The following is a 17,925-nucleotide window of genomic DNA, read 5'->3' on the forward strand; positions in this document are numbered from 1 at the left end:
GCCTCCCCAGCAGCCGTCGCCGCCGCCACAGCAGCCGCCGCCGCCGCCGCAGCCGCCGCAGCAGCAGCAGCCGCCGCCCCAGGCCCCCCCCATGGAGCCCGAGGCCCCGGATTCCCGCAAGAGACCCCTCGAGACGCCCCCCGAGGTGGTCTGCACCAAGCGCAGCAACACGGGAGGTGAGGCAAAGCTGAGGGGACTGCGGCGTGGGGCGTGGGGGGGTGGAAATCGCGCGCCGAAGGGGGCATCGCCGTCCTCCACCATCCCCCCCCATCCCTGGCTGGCAGGTGCAAGTGCTCCAGGGAGGGGAGGGGCACCTCTCCGCGAGGAGATGGGGACCGGGACGGACCCCTTTCTCTTGTCGCCGAGGCCCCGGGGGCTGAGAGCTTTGTCTGCGACGAGAGGGGTTGGGGGGGAGGGGGTGGTAAGTGTCCTTGTGGTGTATGAGGGAACCGAGGATGAGGGGCGTGGGTCCCTTCTGGGCCAGTGTGTCCTTGAGGGGTGTGTGATGTGACCCTTTCGGGGCAGGGGTGTTCCCTCGGGCTTGCGTGTCCCGGTTGGGGGAGGGGAAGGAGTAGAGTCAGGCCTGTGGACCGAGAGCTTCTGAGCCTCACTCCCTGGGGATGTCCTGAACAAGGGTTGTCCCGGAAAGGGGCGGGTGTGGACAGTATGCAGGACCGTGCATGGAAACCGGCTGGGTGGGTGTGTTGGGTGACATGGAAGAAAGGGTGGGTGTGTAAAACTGGAGAGGAAAGAGATGGAAGGCTAGGACAGGTGTGTATCCGTGGTGGGTCGTGTAGGGCCTGGATATGTGACATTAAGGGACCATGGATGTGACAGGATGGGGGGGTGTGAGTATGTGTGTAAAAGAGAGACGGATGTGAGGTCCTCCAAGGGAAGGTGCTTATCAGTCCGGAGGGGGCTCTTGTCCTGTGACACACAAGTGAGAGGGGGTGTGTAACATGCAGGGGGGTGTGTAGGGAGGCAGAAAGGACGGACTCTCAGTGTGAACCCTGGGAATATGTGTGGACCGGGCAAAGGGGTTCTGTGTGTGGGATCCCTCTGTGTGTGCGGGATCCCGCTGTGTATAGGGTGGAGTGGGACCAGGAGAAGCTGGTGCTAGGATGTGACATGGAAAAGGGTGTAGGTGTGACTCCAGAGAGACTGGGTGTGACACATGGAGGTGTGCAACAGTGACATCAGAGGGGGTGTGTAATTTGGGGGGATGGGGAGGATGAAAAGGGAGAGCTGGGGCTTGTGATTCAGTGAAACCCATGGAGGGTGTGTTCCCAAGGAAATCGAAAAAAAAAAAAAAATGGAGTTCCAAGCAACTGGGGAACGTATGCTTGAAACACCATGGAGCTTGGAGATGTGTGACACCCAAATGTGTGTAGATGTGTATAAAACACAGGGAGCTCTGTGTGGAATAGCTGGGTGTGTCACGCTAGAGATGTGGGAGAGATGCAGGGTGTACAAGAGCGGAGGACATGTGTGTGTGCACACGTGTATGAGGCAGCTCAGTGTTAGATGCCCCCTCTACGTGTGCCATCCGGGAGAGATGTGCACAGCAGAGAAACACAAGCCAAGCACAGGACTCCACGTACTACCCTCGATGTTAGGGAACAAGTAGGGCATGGGGAAAGAGGGATCCTCAGAGCGCTTCGGCTCTCTGATAAGGAGTCCCCAAAATATACAGATTCTCCCTCATCAAAATCCCCTCCTAATCTCCTTCCTCCAGCCTGGCTCAGGTGCCCACTTCCCACCCTGGCATATGCTCAAGCTCCCACTTCTTGCTCTCACCCCCTCACCTCAAGCAAGGTGGGACAGGATCCCAAGTTCCCTTGGACGAATGGGAGGGTGCTCAGCAGAAATTGAAGGAAAGGGAAGTTGGGGGAGGGGTGGAAGAGAATTTCCTGTCTATCTTCCTGCACCCACCCCCAGCACACGTATGAAAATGTCCAGAGCCGACTTCCTTTCTCCCTTCCTGCCCTGCTGCGGTTGCCAGTCCCAGTAATGCTCAGGGACCCAGATTTGGCTGGGCGGCACATTACAGCGAGCAGCTGCTGAGGAAGTGCTGCCCTGTGGCGCTTACTGCCATTAGGCAGGCTCCGAGATCTGAGTGAATTTCCCAATACAACCCTCCGAAGACATTATTTGAGGTGCGTTTCTACCGTTGAGGGAAACTGAGGCTCTGTGAGAGGAAACATGTTGTCCAAGGTCGAAGGCTCCTAAGTGGCAGGTCCAGAATTTATTGAACCATGGACTGGTTGGTCCGCAGGGATTTCAATGCTTCCTTCTACATTGCTGAAACTAAGTGGAGTCTTTAGGGACCATATCTGCAGCCCTTTCCCCACCTCCAAACTATGTATGAGGAAGCAGGCCAGGAGGTACAAAAGGGCAGTCCTCTATTGAGAGGGGTGGTCAGGGCAGGGACGGTCGGGGCAGGGCAAGGGTTAATGACTTTGATCTCAGATTTTCTGGTTCCTTTCAATGGGGGACAGTGGTGGCTGTGGGACATTTGATCCACCCCTGCCCCTTTCCAAGCGTCTGTGTCCCCTGCTTCCCAATACAGACATGACAATAACTACATTGATAATGTCATAATGGCTGGCAATATCAACACTTAATGCCTGACATACAATTGCATCTCCTTCTCCCAGTGTGCTATGATGTTAAAAAAACAAAACAAAACACTAAATTATAATAATAGCTAACATTTATGGTGCCAGGAAGTATTATGGAAAGTACTGAACATGGGCCATTGAGTACTTCCAATTCTGTTAACCATCTTTCAAATGAACAACTGAAGCACAGAGAAAATTGGAAACTTGGGCATGATTCTTCCATTCAGTTAAGAGGAAGCAGGATTTGAACTCGGAGACTGACTTCACCGTGTGGGCAGGTTCTATGGTGAATGTCCTGTTGAGAGGAGGACTCTGAGGTTCAGAGTAGTGAGGGCCTCACAAGTGAGAGCAATGCGTAGAGACCCAACTCTTGCCCTCCTCCTTGTCCTTAGGGGCAGTGGAAGACCAGGAGGTAGTGATCCCTCTGGCTGGTGTCTGGACAGGTGCCACTGGAGGTAAAAGAAATATTCAAGGCAAGAGGATTCCAGTGAAGAGACTGGGAGAAAATGCAACTCGGGGAGTTATTTGAAGAAATCAAAGAAACTGCATGTAAACCCAGCTATGGAGAGGCTAAGGCAGGATGATTAGAAGTTCAAGGCCATCCTGAGCTACATAGCCCGACCCTCTCTCAAAAAATAATGATAAATAAATAAAGTGAATGAACAAATAAAAAACAAGGCTGGGGATGTAGTTCAGCTAGGGAGCCTTTACCTAGAATCCCCTGTTGAAGGGCTGGGGCGTGGCTCAGTGGTAGAGCCCCTGCCTAGAATCCTCCCACCCCCGTGAAGGGCTGAGGTATAGCTCAACAATCAAATGCTTGCCCAGTGTGCACAAGGCACGGAGCTGCATATCCAGTACCAAAGTCCGGGGAGAAAACCTACCTGGTAAACTTAAGAATGTCCCCAGGAGAGCCTCAAGGTGGTTCAGCTGGAACAGGTGCTCACTGCATAAGCCTGGTCATGTGGCTGGGATCCCCAGATCCCATGTAAAGCGAGAGGAGATGTCCACATGGCACATGAGCCCACACATGCATCACGCGCGCACACACAATAATAATAAAAAAAAAATTAAAGGAGTGGTACCTATAGTGCAGACCATAACAGTACCTATATTCCCACCTCTACTGCCTCTCCACCTGCAGGCAAAGGTGTATCTCACACCCCAGGAGCTCCCCACCCAGATCTCAACCCCAGTCGCCCTTATTCACAGCACAAAGAAAAGGTCACCAGGCCAAGAGCAATGAGGCTCGAGAGATGGCTCAGCAGTTAAGAGCACATGTTTTTGCAGACGACCCAGGTTCGATTCTCAGCGCCTACATAGTGGCTCACAACCGATTGTAACTACAGTCCCAGGGACCCAATGCCTTCTTCTGCCTCCCAAGAGCAATAGGCCCGAATGCAGTACACATAACCATGTTGGCAAACATTGCTTTAAGATTTATTTTATGTCTCTGAGTGTTCTGCTCACCTGTATGTCTGTGCACACTGTGCTTAAGCAAAGCACTTATACGTGTTTAAAAAAAAAAAAGAGTTGTGAGAGGAAACCTTGCAAGGTCCAAAGCATATCACTGCCATGTGCTTGGCATGGCACTCAACAGCAAGTGATGCCAGAGATCCAAGCCTTTACTGGGGACAGTAAATGGTCTGAGCCTCAGTCTCCTCTCTGAACGATGGGGACACTTAGTGTCTGCTCTGGATAAAGTGACCTGTCTGGTTCTGTCTCCCTGTGAGAGCTAGACATGGCGACCCATGCTGGACGTCCCTCCCAGCATCCGCGTGGGTTCCGGAGATCCAAACTCCAGGCCCTTACTGGCATACACCGGCACTGAGGGGCCATTTCTTCACCCCATCGTAACTCCCGACTCGGCCAACAAGAATCTTTTTTATTCATTCATTCATTCATTCATTCATTCATGGTGGTTTTTGAGACAGGGTCTCTCTGTGTAGCCCTGGCTGTCCTAGAACTCACTCTGTAGACCAGGCTGGCCTCGAACTCAAGAGATTCACCTGCCCCCGCCTCTGCATCCCAAGTGCTGAGATTAAAGGCATGAGCCACCATGGCCTGGTTGACTAGTTCTTTTTTGAAAACTATTTTTTATTATTTTGAAGTGCATGTGTGTGTGTGTGTGTGTGTGTGTGCGTGTGTGTGTGTGTGTGTGTGTGTGTGTGTGTGTGTGTGTACGTGCGTGTGTGCATGTGGTCACATGTGTGGATGCCCTTAGAGTGGTGGCACTCCCCTGGACCTGGAGTTACTTTGTATGTGCTCTTAACTGCCTTACCATCTCTTCAGTCCTAGTTTTTGGGTTTTTTGTTTTGTTTCGTTTTGTTTTTTGGACATTTAAGAAAGAGTTGTCCTAAGGGGGCTTTACCCTTGATTTTTGTTTGTTTTGTTTTGTTTACAGTCGTATTACATTTATTCATTCAAGTGGAGGGCATGTCAGGTCAGCTTGTAGAAACTGGTTCTCTCCTTCCACATTGTGGGTCCCAGGCATCAAACACGGGTCATTGAGTTTGGTGACAGGTACCTCCATTTGATAACCATCCTGCCAGCCCCACCTTAACTCCCTCCTTCCTTCTATTTTGGAATGCTAGGGAATTGAACCCAGTACTTGTAGGCAAGTGCTCTACCCCTGTGCTGCCTCTCCAGGCTCACTGTGTATCAGTCTCTCAGCCTCTCTAACAGCATCACACCTTCAGAATGTTACCCTGAACAAGCACAGTCCAGATAGGCTGCTTTTCTACACACACTGACACATAATCATTCACTGAGGGACCCCAAATGCCTGATATCCCACCCCTCCCCAGCACATGCTACCACACCATACCCTGGATGTCCAGTAACACCCCCCATACTTCCAGTGACATTCTCAATCCTATATCCTGGCCTCCACTTACTTTCATATAACATGTCAACTCTCCCATCCCAACTCCAACAAGAACAGGTACCATAAGGACGACACCCCAACTTTGGTTCTCTCTAGGCATGGTAGAGGGAAAAAACAACCTCTCTAAGTTGTATGCGTCTTTGACCCCATGTGCATATGAGTGTGGGCATGTGTGTATGTGCAAGTATGTGTGTGTGTGTGCATGTGTGTGGTGTGTCCATTCATTTGTGTCTGTGCATGTGTGTGTACATGTATGTGCATGTTTGTGAACATCCATCTATGTTCCAAGTGCGTGCATGTGTGTACGTGTGTCTTGTGTGGTGTATGCCTGTGCGTGTACACATGCATGTGTGTATGCATGCATGATGTGTCTGTGCATACGTATGTTGTATGTGTGTTTGTGTGTGTATGTGCATGGGTATGTGTGCGTATGTATCTGTGTGTATGTGTCTGTGTGTGGTATGTGCGTGTGTGTGTGTATGCGTGGTGTGTCTATGCATGGATGTGTTGCATGTATATCTGTATTGTGTATGTGCATGGGTGTGTATGCATGAAGGCCAGAAGAAGATCTCCTGTGTCGTCTGTAGTCAGTTTCTTTTTTAGTCCTTTGAGTTGGGGTCTCTACTTAAATATGGATCTCATTTATTTTTGGTGAGGCTGACAGCAAGCCAGTGCTAGTGAGCCTCCCATCTCCACCCAGCGCAGCACTGGGTTAAAGGCATACTTGAGTGTAAGACTTTTTGTATAGGTGCTAGAATCCAGACTCAGGTCCCCATGGTTGCACGGCAAATACTTTTAACCACTGAGTTATCTCTCCAGTCCTAAATGTTATTTGGCTTATGTGTGTGCATGTGCCTGTGTGTGTGTGTGTGTGTGTGTGTGTAGTGTTTTGTTTTGTAGTAAGATAAGAATTTTGCTATGTAGCCCAGGCTGACTTTGGACTTGAAGCAAGCCTCCTGCCTCTACCTCTTTAGTACTGGGATTACAGATATGTGCCACTGTGACAGGCCGGGCTCTAATTTTATCACTGGTGATCCCCAGAGAACTAAGCCACCTTATGGACTCTGGAACAGTGTCCCTTTCTTACCTTGAGAGTCCAGATCCCTGGGTAAACAAAGCCTTATCTGCAAGGCAGGGCACTGGTCGGGTGCAGCTTTAAGAGAGGCATACGCCGGGCGTGGTGGCACGCGCCTTTAATCCCAGCACTCGGGAGGCAGAGGCAGGTGGATTTCTGAGTTCGAGGCCAGCCTGGTCTACAGACAGCCAGGGCTATACAGAGAAACCCTGTCTCAAAAATANAGAGAGAGAGAGAGAGAGAGAGAGAGAGAGAGAGAGAGAGAGAGAGAGAGAGAAGAGTTGGGTTGGCCAGGGGCACGGTGAGCAGAAGAAGCCAGCCAACCCAGATTCACCTTGAGATGGACACTCTTGATACGGTAGCCCTTGTGGGGGAGATGGGCAAGAGGGGTATGGTTACTTTCTTCATGGACTTCTCTGTCGCTGTCATTGGGAGCTGTGGAAACCCCAAAGGAGCTACTAAGAGTAGGCTGGGAGTGGACGAGTGTGAGTTCAGGAGTGGACGAGTGTGAGTTCGGGAGTGCATGAGTGTGAGTTCTGGCCTCTCTTCTTCCCAGGCACAGAAAATGTGACATTAGCTATTGAGACAGGGAAAGGTTTGCAAAGTCTGGGGGTTCCAGGTTCAGCTAAGGTCAATGTCTCTGCCTTTGCTATAGGAAACAGAAGCTTGGCTTCCTCCCAAAAGAGGCAGGGTTCTGCGGTGTGACATGCCCCAGACAGGAAGGATAGGTGGAAGATTCTAGAAAGGACAGGCAACAGAGCACAGTAGGGAACTCCAGAAGTTAAGAGTTCTGAGTTTCTACAGGCAGAAGGGCTATGACATTGGTGTTTTTCTTGACTATCTTAAATTTACATTGATACACCTGCCAAATTATAATTTACTGGCAATGGTTTCTAAATTTCATCGCCACTCTTTTGGGTCAGTGGGTTGTTTACTTTCAGTTCATTTTTTGGTGTGTAAAACAAAGAGTTTTCAGCTGGGCAGTGGTGGTGCACGCCTTTAATCCCAGCACTCAGGAGGCAGAGGCAGGTGGATTTCTGAGTTCGAAACCAGCCTGGTCTACGGAGTGAGTTCCAGGACAGCCAGGGCTACACAGAGAAACCCTGTCTCAAACAAACAACCCAAACAAATAAACAAACAAAACCCACAATGAGTTGGGTTTTTTTTAATGGTTTAAATTATATGTAGTCATTGAGTGTGTGTGTGTGTGTGTGTGTGTGTGTGTGTGTGTCGAGTATGCACACACTGCATACTCGAGTGTGTGCGGTTATATGTGACACAGCACACATGTGGAGGTCAGAGAACAGTGGTTCTCTCCTTCCACCATGTGGACCTCAGGGGTCAAAGTCAGGGTGTAGGCTTGGTGGCAGATGCCTTTACATGCTGAGGCCCCTCATCATGACATTTGTGTAAGTAAATCATGGTACTTTGTTCATGCTTCCCCTCAGTTACCTTCCCTTGTTCCTCCCTTCCTTCCCCAATACCAATAGTCCTTCTGATTTCATATCATACATAGAGGATACAGGATGAATGGATGGATAGATGAATGGATGGACAGATGCACATACATACACACACACACACATACATAATACATAGATAAATATTTTTTTAAACAGGGTTTTACATAGTCTACATTCTCCTTGTGCTCTATAAGTGGCCTGGCATGACCTTGAACTCCTGATCCTCCTGCCTCCATTTCCCAAATGCTCACATTACAAGTGTGTGTGACCATGCCCAGGTTATGTAGTCCTAGGGATCAAACTTAGGGCATTATGCATGCTAGACAAGCAAACTACCATTGACCTACATCCCCAGTCCCAATAATCAGGGTCTACATCTCAGGGAAACTCACTGTCTTTTGCTTTCTTTGGGGTTTTTGTCCCTTGCATTTCTTCTTAGAAACGGCCTCACGTTGGGTAGACTGTCCTGTCCTGCCACTCTTTCTGTAGTCCAGGCTTGCTTTAAACTCCTGACCTTCCTGTTGATGCCCCACTATTGCTTAGAGGTGTGCCCTACTGTGGTTTCTGTCTCCTTTCCACCACAGTTGTTTGTTTTAATTACATTTATTTAGTTAATTAGTTGTTAACTCTGTGTGTGTGTGTGTGTGTGTGTGTTCAAATGTGCGCATGCACACCCATGCCATGGTGCACAGTAGAAATCAAAGAACAGCTTGAGAAGTTGGTTCTCTTCTTCCACTCTGAGGAAGATCAAGGGTTCAAACTCCCAGGGTCAGACTTGGAGACAAGCACCCTTACCACTGCACCATCTCCACAGTCCAGGTTTCTTTGGATGTTTGTTTGTTTGTTGTTTTTGTTGTTGTTGTTGCTTTTAACAGAAACTCTGCAATTCAGGCAGGGCTGGACATTCCAAATACTTCAGCTTCCTGAGTGCTAGGATACAGGACATGCACAGTCATGCCTGGCTTGAAATTTTTTGAGCCACCTCACCAGCCAAGAATTTCCCCTTTAAATAAATGTGTAATGTGTCTAAAGAGTAGTCTGGGGGAAAGGCAGCAACTGTGCGGACTGGGCCGTATCCCACCTCTAATGCAAGCGTGGGCACCGAGCAGTGTGCAGGGAGGCCTTGTTGCAGAAAGGGAAGGAAGAAGAGAAAGAGAAGGAAAGATGTTATGATTCAGGGGCACAGAGTAGGGCAGAAATCAAGTACATGGAAGAAAAAAAAGCTAAAGAAAGCAAGCAAGATGAGTCAACGGGTTAAAAACACCTTAAGTCTGATGACCTGAGTTCACTCTCCAGGTCCTGCACCGTGAAAAGGAGAGAATCAGCTCTGCAGGCACACACACACACGCACACACACGTCAGGGGAAGCGAACAAAATACAACAACAACACTCTACAAAGGAAGCGATGCCAGACAGGAGCTCAGGCACAGGGTTGTCTTCATGTCACAAGGCATTTTGGACACTGAGGCAAAGAGGATCTTGAGCTGCAGGTCATTCTGGGTAACTTAGATCTTAGCTCAAAATCCAAAACTAAAAAGAAAGCTGGAAATATAGCTCTCTGGTAGAGTACTTGCTTCAAATACTATTCTGGGGCCTGGGGGTGTGGCTCAGTGGTAGAGCCCCTGCCTAGAATCCCCCAGTGAGGGGCTGGGGGCGTGGATCAGTGATAGAGCCCCTGCCTAGAATCCCCAGTGAGGGGCTGGGGTGTGGCTCAATGGTAAAGCCCCTGCCTAGAATCCCCCAGTGAGGGGCTGGGGGTGTGGCTCAATGGTAAAGCCCCTGCCTAGAATCCCCCAGTGAGGGGCTGGGGGTGTGGCTCAGTGATAGAGCCCCTGCCTAGAATCCCCCAGTGTGGGACTGGGGGCGTGGCTCAGTGGTAGAGCCCCTGCCTAGAATCCCCCAGTGAGAGGCTGGGGGTGTAGCTCAGTGGTAGAGCCCCTGCCTAGAATCCCCAGTGAGGGGCTGGGGTGTGGCTCAATGGTAGAACCCCTACCCAGAATCTGCCAATAAGGGGCTGGAGTGTGGCTCAGTGGTAGAGCCCTTGTCTAATATATAGGAGGCTCTGAGTTCAATCCAGTCGATAGTACCACAAAAAGAGAAAAAAGAACAGGTGAGATTGCTCAGCTAGTAAGACACTTACTACCATGTGTGATGATTTAAGTAAAGGAAAGAACTGACCACCACAAATTATTCTCTGACCTACACATGTGCTACACACACATTCACACAGAGGGTGGGCTAAAGACAGTTCAAAGAAAATGTTCCTCTTCCATAAAGTAGGGCACAGCACTGGGCAGCCCAGGGACTAAATAATGAGGGACATAGAGTTCCCCTCTTTCTCCTACCTCCCAACAGAATGCCCAAACCTTAAGCACTGGTTTCTACTCACCAAGCCCAGAGCACCCATTAAGTGCTGGGCACTGAGCTGCATTTTACTACAAGTTCTTCAGAGGCTGAGGCAGAGAGCTCAGGCGATTAAGCCCTCCCTCAACTAGATAGAGAAAACTTGTCTCAAAACAAAACAAGAACAAAAACAAGTCGCAGTGCAATTGGTGGTGCGTGTCTTTGATCCCGGCAGTCCAGAGGCAGAGGCAGGAGGATCTCTGTGAGTTGGACATCAGCTGATTTACACAGTGAGTTCCAGAACAGCCAGTCTCAAAAACAAACAAACGATGGATTGTGGTGATTATAGTGACATATGGCGTGTATAAATGCTATGTTCACAGAACATCCACGCTACTTTCCAGTTCATCGTTGAATGATAATATCCCTTAGAAGTCAGTGCAACTGTTTCCCCAATTTTACTGTTAGGATATTGAGGCCCGAAGAAGTGAGACAACATATCCAAAGCCATCCAGATTGTATTTTTTCTTTCTTTCCTTTCTTTTTCCTCTTTCTTTCTTTCTTTTTTGTTCGTTGTTTTTCAAGACAGGGTTTCTCTGTGTAGCCCTGACTGTCCTGGAACTCACTCTGTAGACCAAGCTGGCCTCGAACTCAGAGATCCACCTGCCTCTGCCTCTGAGTGCTGGGATCAAGGGTGTGCACCACCACCCCCTTGTGCCACCACCGCTCTGCTCCAGTCATAAGATTCACACTACATTTGGGGTTGTCTACCTGCTCCATACGGAACTCCCCAGCTAGAGCCTGAGGGGACACAGGGCAGAGGGAATGAGGTGTGAATGTTCCTGACTTTCAGAGACAATAGGTAATTTTGAGCCTCAGAAAGGAAGCCTGGAAGCATAGTTAGTTGTCATGGTGTAGCCTGTCATTCCAACATTTGAATGACTGAGGCAGGAAGATTATAAATTTGAAGACAGCCTAGGATACATGGCTAAGCTGCATCAACAAAGAGGGAGTGGGGAGAGAAGGAAAGTGAATTGAGCAGGGGTCCAGATGATGGATGAGAAGGCTCCCTGGGGGAGTCAAGGGAGGTTAATTACCTAATAGGCTTAATGGTCTGATTAGGCCATTTTAAGAGGATTGCTGTGGGCTCAATAAAACCCTTTTATTCTTGACTTCCTCTTAGTGCTTAGGACAGGTCCAGCCACTGTGCCCCACACCACCCTATAAAACATATTAGGGACCCAGAACCCTCACTCTGAAGGACTTGCGCTGAGGTGGGGCAAACATCTACCCATCCAGATCAACTTTGTTTAGTGTTTTGTGAAGTGCTAGGGGAGGAACTAAGGACCTGGGACACAGTAGGCAGGGGCTCTACCACTGAACCACATCCCAGGACCCTCACTGGGGGATTCTAGGCAGGGGCTCTACCACTGAACCACATCCCAGGACCCTCACTGGGGGATTCTAGGCAGGGTTTCTACCATTGAGCCACGCTCCCAGCCCCTCACTGGGGGATTCTAGGCAGGGGCTCCACCACTGAGCCACACCTCCCAAACTACAAATAACACTTCTCCTTTATCTTCTCTGGGAGGCAGCTTTGTTCACCATGCTGCCAGTTGGGGTTCTGTGTTTGATGGTAAAAATAGATATACTATATCTGTCTTAGTCAGGGTTTGTATACCTGCACAAAACATCATGACCAAGAAGCAAGTTGGGGAGGAAAGGGTTTATTCAGCTTACACTTCCACATTGCTGTTCATCACCAAAGGAAATCAGGACTGGAACTCTTACAGGGCAGTAGGAACTTGGAGGCAGGAGCTGATACACGGGCCATGGAGGGGTGCTATTTACTGGCTTGCTTCCCCTGGCTTGCTCAGCTTGCTTTCTTATAGAACTCAGGACCACCCACCCAGGGATGGCACCACCCACAATGGGCTGGGCCCTCCCCCTTTGATCACTAATTGAGAAAATGCCTTACAGCTGGATCTCATGGAGGCATTTTCTCAACCGAGGCTCCTTTCTCCGTGATAACTCCAGCTGGTGTCAGGTTGACACAAAACCAGCCAGTACACTATCTAAAAGGAAAAGTTGAAATTTCTGGGGGACAAGAAAAGCCCTTAAGCCTTGGGAAGCAGGATGGCCCAACACCCTTTCTTTCCCCGCTTTGTCCCAAGCCTCATGTGCACTGTCACACGGTGTAAGGGACACAGATGTGCTTTCTGCTGATGTGGTCCATATTGGCCCTATGTGATAAATTGCCCCGGATAGATGAAGCGAGGTATGGGTGAGGGGGCTCTTCAGTCTTCGGCATTCCAGGAAAGGTTCTGAGGATATGTGGAGCTCATTAAATGAGGAGATAGAGAGGAAATGCCAGGCCGAGAGCATCAGCTGGGGCCCTGATGTGGGTCTGGACAAGGAGTTTTTGAAGAAATGAAAGGACAGTGAATCTCAAGCCCACAGGCGATGAGGAAGTGAGGCCAAGTGGCAGATCCACATCATAAAAGGCCTTCCAAGAGAAGCTTGCCGAACTTCCATCCTGGGAATACCTGGGGCTGACAATTTGTTTAGGAGTGACCTTAAAGATATACCTTAAGGATGCATTAGCTAGGTGGTTTCCGCATGGCTGCATTACTGAGGACATTGGTCTATAAGAAAGAATGCCCAGGGGTCAGAAGGATGGCTCAGCGGGAAAAGATGCTTGATGTCAAGCCTGATGACTGTGAGTTCAATCCTTGGGATCCACACAGCGGAAGGCAAGAACTGAATTCCACAAGTTGTCTTGTCTGAGTAAAGCCTAGCCCAGTCAGCGAGTTCCAAACCAATAAGAGATCCTGTCTCGAAAGCCAACGACACCCCATCTTGTCCTCTGGCCTCCACCCATATGTAAACATGCCTACATACATGGATGCAGCCCCCAACCGTGCATATGGAGAAAATCTCCAATCCAGCCCTCGTCCACTGTCCCCCACCTTGTGCTTGTAATGCCTGTCTCCTTCACCTTTGCTCTACATTCTGTTCCTGTCACGGGCATCAGGGAAGAGTCTTGTCTTTGTTTTGAGATTGGGTCTCACATAGAGCAGGCTAGCCTCAGACTCACTGTGTAGCTGAACATAACCCTAAACTCCTGCCTCTCTCTGTCTCCCAAGTGCTAGGATTGCAGATGTGCACCATCATAGTTGATTTATATGGCATCGAGGATGGAGCACAGGGCTTTATGAATTCTGGGCAAACACTCGGTTGTATCCCCAGCCTAGAAGAATATTCTTTAAAGAAAACAAAACAACAACAAAAAGAAAAAAGAAAAAGAAAAAAGAGAAAAGAAAAAAAAAGCCACTTAAAAATATTTCAAAAAGGTGGGCATGGTGGTACACACTTTAATCCCAGCACTTGGGAGATAGATGTCCATGAGCCTGGTCTATATAGTGAGTTCCAGGACAGCCGGGGCTATATAATAGACCCTGTCTCGAAACAAATGTCCTGTTTTAGCTTATTTTTGTATCTGTGTGTGTATTCACGTGCACACACATGTGCCATGGCACACTTTTACAGATCAGAGGACAGCTTACAGGAGTCTGTCTCTCCTTCCGCAATGTATGTCCTGGGTATTGAACTGAAGTCACGTCAACGTCACATCAGGCTTGGCCACAGACTCCTTGCACCACTGAGCCATCTTGCTGGCTCCAGAGGAATATTCCCAAATCTTAAATTAGTTCACACCCCATTGATCCCCGGTTCCCGCTTGGAGTAAGAGTCAAAGTCGTCCCTGTGACCCACAAGCCTCACCAGTCCTCCATCACCACCGCCTTCTCTCCCTCTTCCTTCCCCCTCACTAACACACATGCCGTCTCATTGACTTTCTCAACAGTTCACATACCATCCCACTCAGGGACCTTCACTCCTGCCAATGTGGCTCGGCTCCTCCACCATACCTCAATGACAGTAGCCCAGGATATGACCTCCAGAGCAAGGCTGAGGCCACATTTCAGCTCTGTACTCTGTCAGCTCAGTGACTGAGATGATTCCTTAATCTTATTTCTTCATCTGTAGAATGGGTTTCTTTGCACAAACAGTGTGAAAATTAAAATGACCGATGTCTATAAAGAACTCCCGGTGGAATCGAGTGTTTATCAGGTGCTGCAGATGAATGGTGAATAAATATGCCTACTCAGAGCTGGGCCTGATGGCCAGAGAGAGAGGCGTGCCACCTCCCATGCTCTGAAGGATGAGGCAAGAGAATCCCCAAGTTCAATGTGTGCTTGGGATACAGAGTGAGTTCAAAGCCAGCCTTGGGCAACCTGGTGAGATTCTGTCCCTAAATTTAGAAAAGGACCTGAGTGCAAGTCAGTGGTAAAGCCCCTGCCTAGAATCCCTAGTGAGGGGCTGGGGGAGTGGCTTGGTGGTACAGCCCCTTCCTAGAATCCCTAGTAAGGGGCTGGGGGCGTGGCTTGGTGGTAGAGCCCCTGCCTAGAATCCCCCAGTGAGGGGCTGATAAAGTATTTACAAGAAAGCCTTGGTCCAATACCCAGTACCCTAAAACAGTAAACAAAGGTGTTGGCCTTTCCTGGCCCTCGCATCTGGCCTCACACTCCTATGCCCCCCCCATCCCTTTTCCTGCTTCTTTTCGAACTCATACTATTTTGCTTCCTCCCATCTTGCATGAACTATAGCATGGCTCCTTTCTAAAAGAATGCCATTGTCTGAGCTCTAGCTTAGGTTCCTCAAATTCTCCTGGCCTTATTTGCACACAAAATGAAGAGACGCTTTTGCTGTTTCCTTCATGGCTGTTTTCCCCACGCTAATGCCAAGGATGTACCCAGGCCAGGCAGGTGCTCAGTAGTTGTTTGTTGAATGAATGAATGAATGAATGAATGAATCAACCAACCAATCCTGGGGATTCAGCTTGGCTGACAGAGTGCTTGCCTAGCAAGCATGACATCCTGGGTTCCATCCCCGTCACCACATTAAAAACAACAACAAAAGAAGCATGGTTATGAATTTCTGTGATCCCAGCATTGGGAGATAGACACAGGTAGATCAGGAATTCAAGGCCGTCCTCAGCTATATAATTTGAAGCTAGCATGAGCTATGTGAGAGCCTACCTTAGATAGATAGATAGATAGATAGATAGATAGATAGATAGATAGATAGATAGAATGTAGGTCAGGCATGGTGGTGTAGCCCTTGGTCCCAGCGCCAGGGATGCTGGGGCAGACGGTTATCTGCTTGTCTATAGAGTGTGTTCCAGACCTGCAGGGCTACATAGTAAGACTTTGTTGCAAAGGGGGAAAGAGAAAGAAGTGAACGAATGAAGATGGTCTCATGCTATCTCTGTAGTCATGCCTACAGTAACACGCCTTCCTAAAGTGGGACCCCCCCCTCGCTCACTCCCTCCCACCCTGTATGCCCTGCAGAGGAAGGCGAGTACTTCCTGAAGGTGCTCATCCCCAGCTACGCAGCCGGCTCAATCATCGGCAAAGGTGGCCAGACCATCGTGCAGCTGCAGAAGGAGACGGGAGCCACCATCAAGCTGTCTAAGTCCAAAGACTTCTACCCAGGTAAGCCTCAGATTGGCCAGGTCCCTAAGCTGGACTTCTCTCTTCTCCTTTCCTCCTTCCTGAGCCCTGGGTGTGAGGAAGGATTGCGTTAGGGACGGTGAGAGTGATGGAGGAGGGCTACTTTCTCTCCCCTTAAAGAGCCAGAGCTGCTTGCTGCCCAAGGGGCCTGGCCTGAGCAGATGGGGGTGGGGGCAGGGCCAGACAATGAGCTGCTGCATATTCATGGGATCATTTGCATTATGCCAGGCAGTTGTGTCCCTTCCCACACACCTGCCGCCTCCGGACAGTCAGTTGGAGCAGCCAGGGTGGGGAGGACAGCAGGTGTCAGGGCTGGGTGGGGGCAGCCCTCTGAATTACTCACACCCCTCTGTCCATTTGGATGTATTAATCTAACTTGCATCTAATATAATCTGCTCTGAGTTATTTGGGAGAAAGGGCATTTTAAACTATTTTTTTCTTTCATTTTTTTTCCCCTTTGAGTTAGGGCTTCTGCCTCCACCTCCCAAGTGCTGGGATTACAGATGTCATCCCATGCCCCATGCCCCATGCCCCATGCCCACTCTGTTTTCTTGGGGGCATTTTGAAAGAGATGATGTCACACTGTAACCCGTTCTGGCCTGTAGCTTCCAGTTCTTCCCCTGCCTCCCAGTGCTGGGATCACAGATGCGAGCCACTGTGCCCTGCCTGATGCTTCTCACACAGCTGTTTCTGCCCGGCCCGTCTTTTGTGCCCTTGTCTCTAGGGACTTGTCTGGGTATCTGCATCTCCTGTCCTCTGAGGCTCTCATTCAGTCCATCTGTCTGTCCTTGTCTGCCATTCCTTTCTGTCCTCCCACCTACCCCTGATTACCACCACCACCCCTGCCTCAGAACTTCATTTGACCCAATTTAACAGCGGCCCTGGGGTCAAGGAGGGGGGTCTAGCCATTGCAGGTATTTGCCCCCCTCTTTGGCTTCCCTTTAGGTATCTCTCTTGGAAAATTCCCAGCTTCCCACGCTGTTCCTTCCTTACTCAGCTCAGCCCAACCCATTCTCTGCCTCCTCCTAGATTCCATCTCCTTCCTTTGTTTTTTGAGATTAAGTCTTATGAAGCACAGGCTAGCCTCATATGTACCATATAGCCAAGGATGACCTTGAACTCCTCCTGCTTCTCCTGCTTCCACATCCAACTCGTTAGCACTGCAGGCTTTGGCTTCTTGTATGCTGGGCACTCACTCCACCACTCAACTACGTCCTCAGCCCCCAACCACACATGTTTAAACAACTCTCTGCTCTAAGAGCCTTTCAACTCTCTCACTCCCAAGAGCAAAGCCTGAGCTTTGGCCTCTAGGAATCCCAGCTAAGCGCCAGAACTGCGTCCAGCACACAGTGCTTCTGGCACATCCTTGTCCAGAACTGCGTCCAGCACACAGTCTACCACTGGTGCTACAGCATCCTTAATCCTCTTGGATCTTTTTTAGGTCAGATACCAGAGATGTAGCACAGGGTTTGGATTCTCATATTCATTCTCTCTCTCTCTCTCTCTCTCTCTCTCTCTCTCTCTCTCTCTCTCTCTCCCTCTTTTTCCTTCCCTGACCGCTCCTCTCTTTTGGTCCTCTCATTCCTTTCTTCCCTCTCTCCTCAGTCCTCCCTTTCTTTCTCTTCCCTACCTCCTTTCCCCCTTCCTCCTCCCTCCCCCTCACCCTGTTAGTCCTCCCTCCTCTCTTCGTCTCTATCCTTTCCTCACCTCCTCATCATCCTTCTATTTTCTTCCCCATCTTCCTTTCCCTTCTCTTTCCTCCCTCCTCCCTCTCTTCCCTTCCTTTTGCCGTATTCCTTCTCTCTCCTTCTCCCCCTCTTCTACTTTTCCCTTCCTCCCTTTCCCTCTCCACACCCGTCTCCTCCCTCTTCCCTTTTCCCTGCTTTCCTTCCTTCCCTTCCTGCCCTCCTCCCTTCCCTCCCTGCCCTCCTCCCTTCCCTCCCTGCCCTCCTCCCTTCCCTCCCT

At 49.7% G+C, this 17,925-nt stretch overlaps 1 protein-coding gene across 1 annotated transcript in view; it reads left to right on the top strand.

Moving 5' to 3' along the window:
• The first annotated feature begins 49 nt into the window (after nucleotides 1-49).
• The window catches only part of Nova2 (NOVA alternative splicing regulator 2), a 33,160-nt gene continuing 15,284 nt past the window's right edge, over nucleotides 50-17,925 (top strand). The window contains exons 1-2 of the mRNA XM_021219136.1: nucleotides 50-176; nucleotides 15,799-15,942. Of these exons, the coding sequence (XP_021074795.1) occupies nucleotides 92-176; nucleotides 15,799-15,942 (229 nt within the window). The 5' untranslated portion in view covers nucleotides 50-91. The remainder of the gene's footprint in view (nucleotides 177-15,798; nucleotides 15,943-17,925) is intronic.

This window comes from Mus pahari, chromosome 19, assembly GCF_900095145.1.
Source record: "Mus pahari chromosome 19, PAHARI_EIJ_v1.1, whole genome shotgun sequence".
Lineage (NCBI taxonomy): Eukaryota > Metazoa > Chordata > Mammalia > Rodentia > Muridae > Mus > Mus pahari.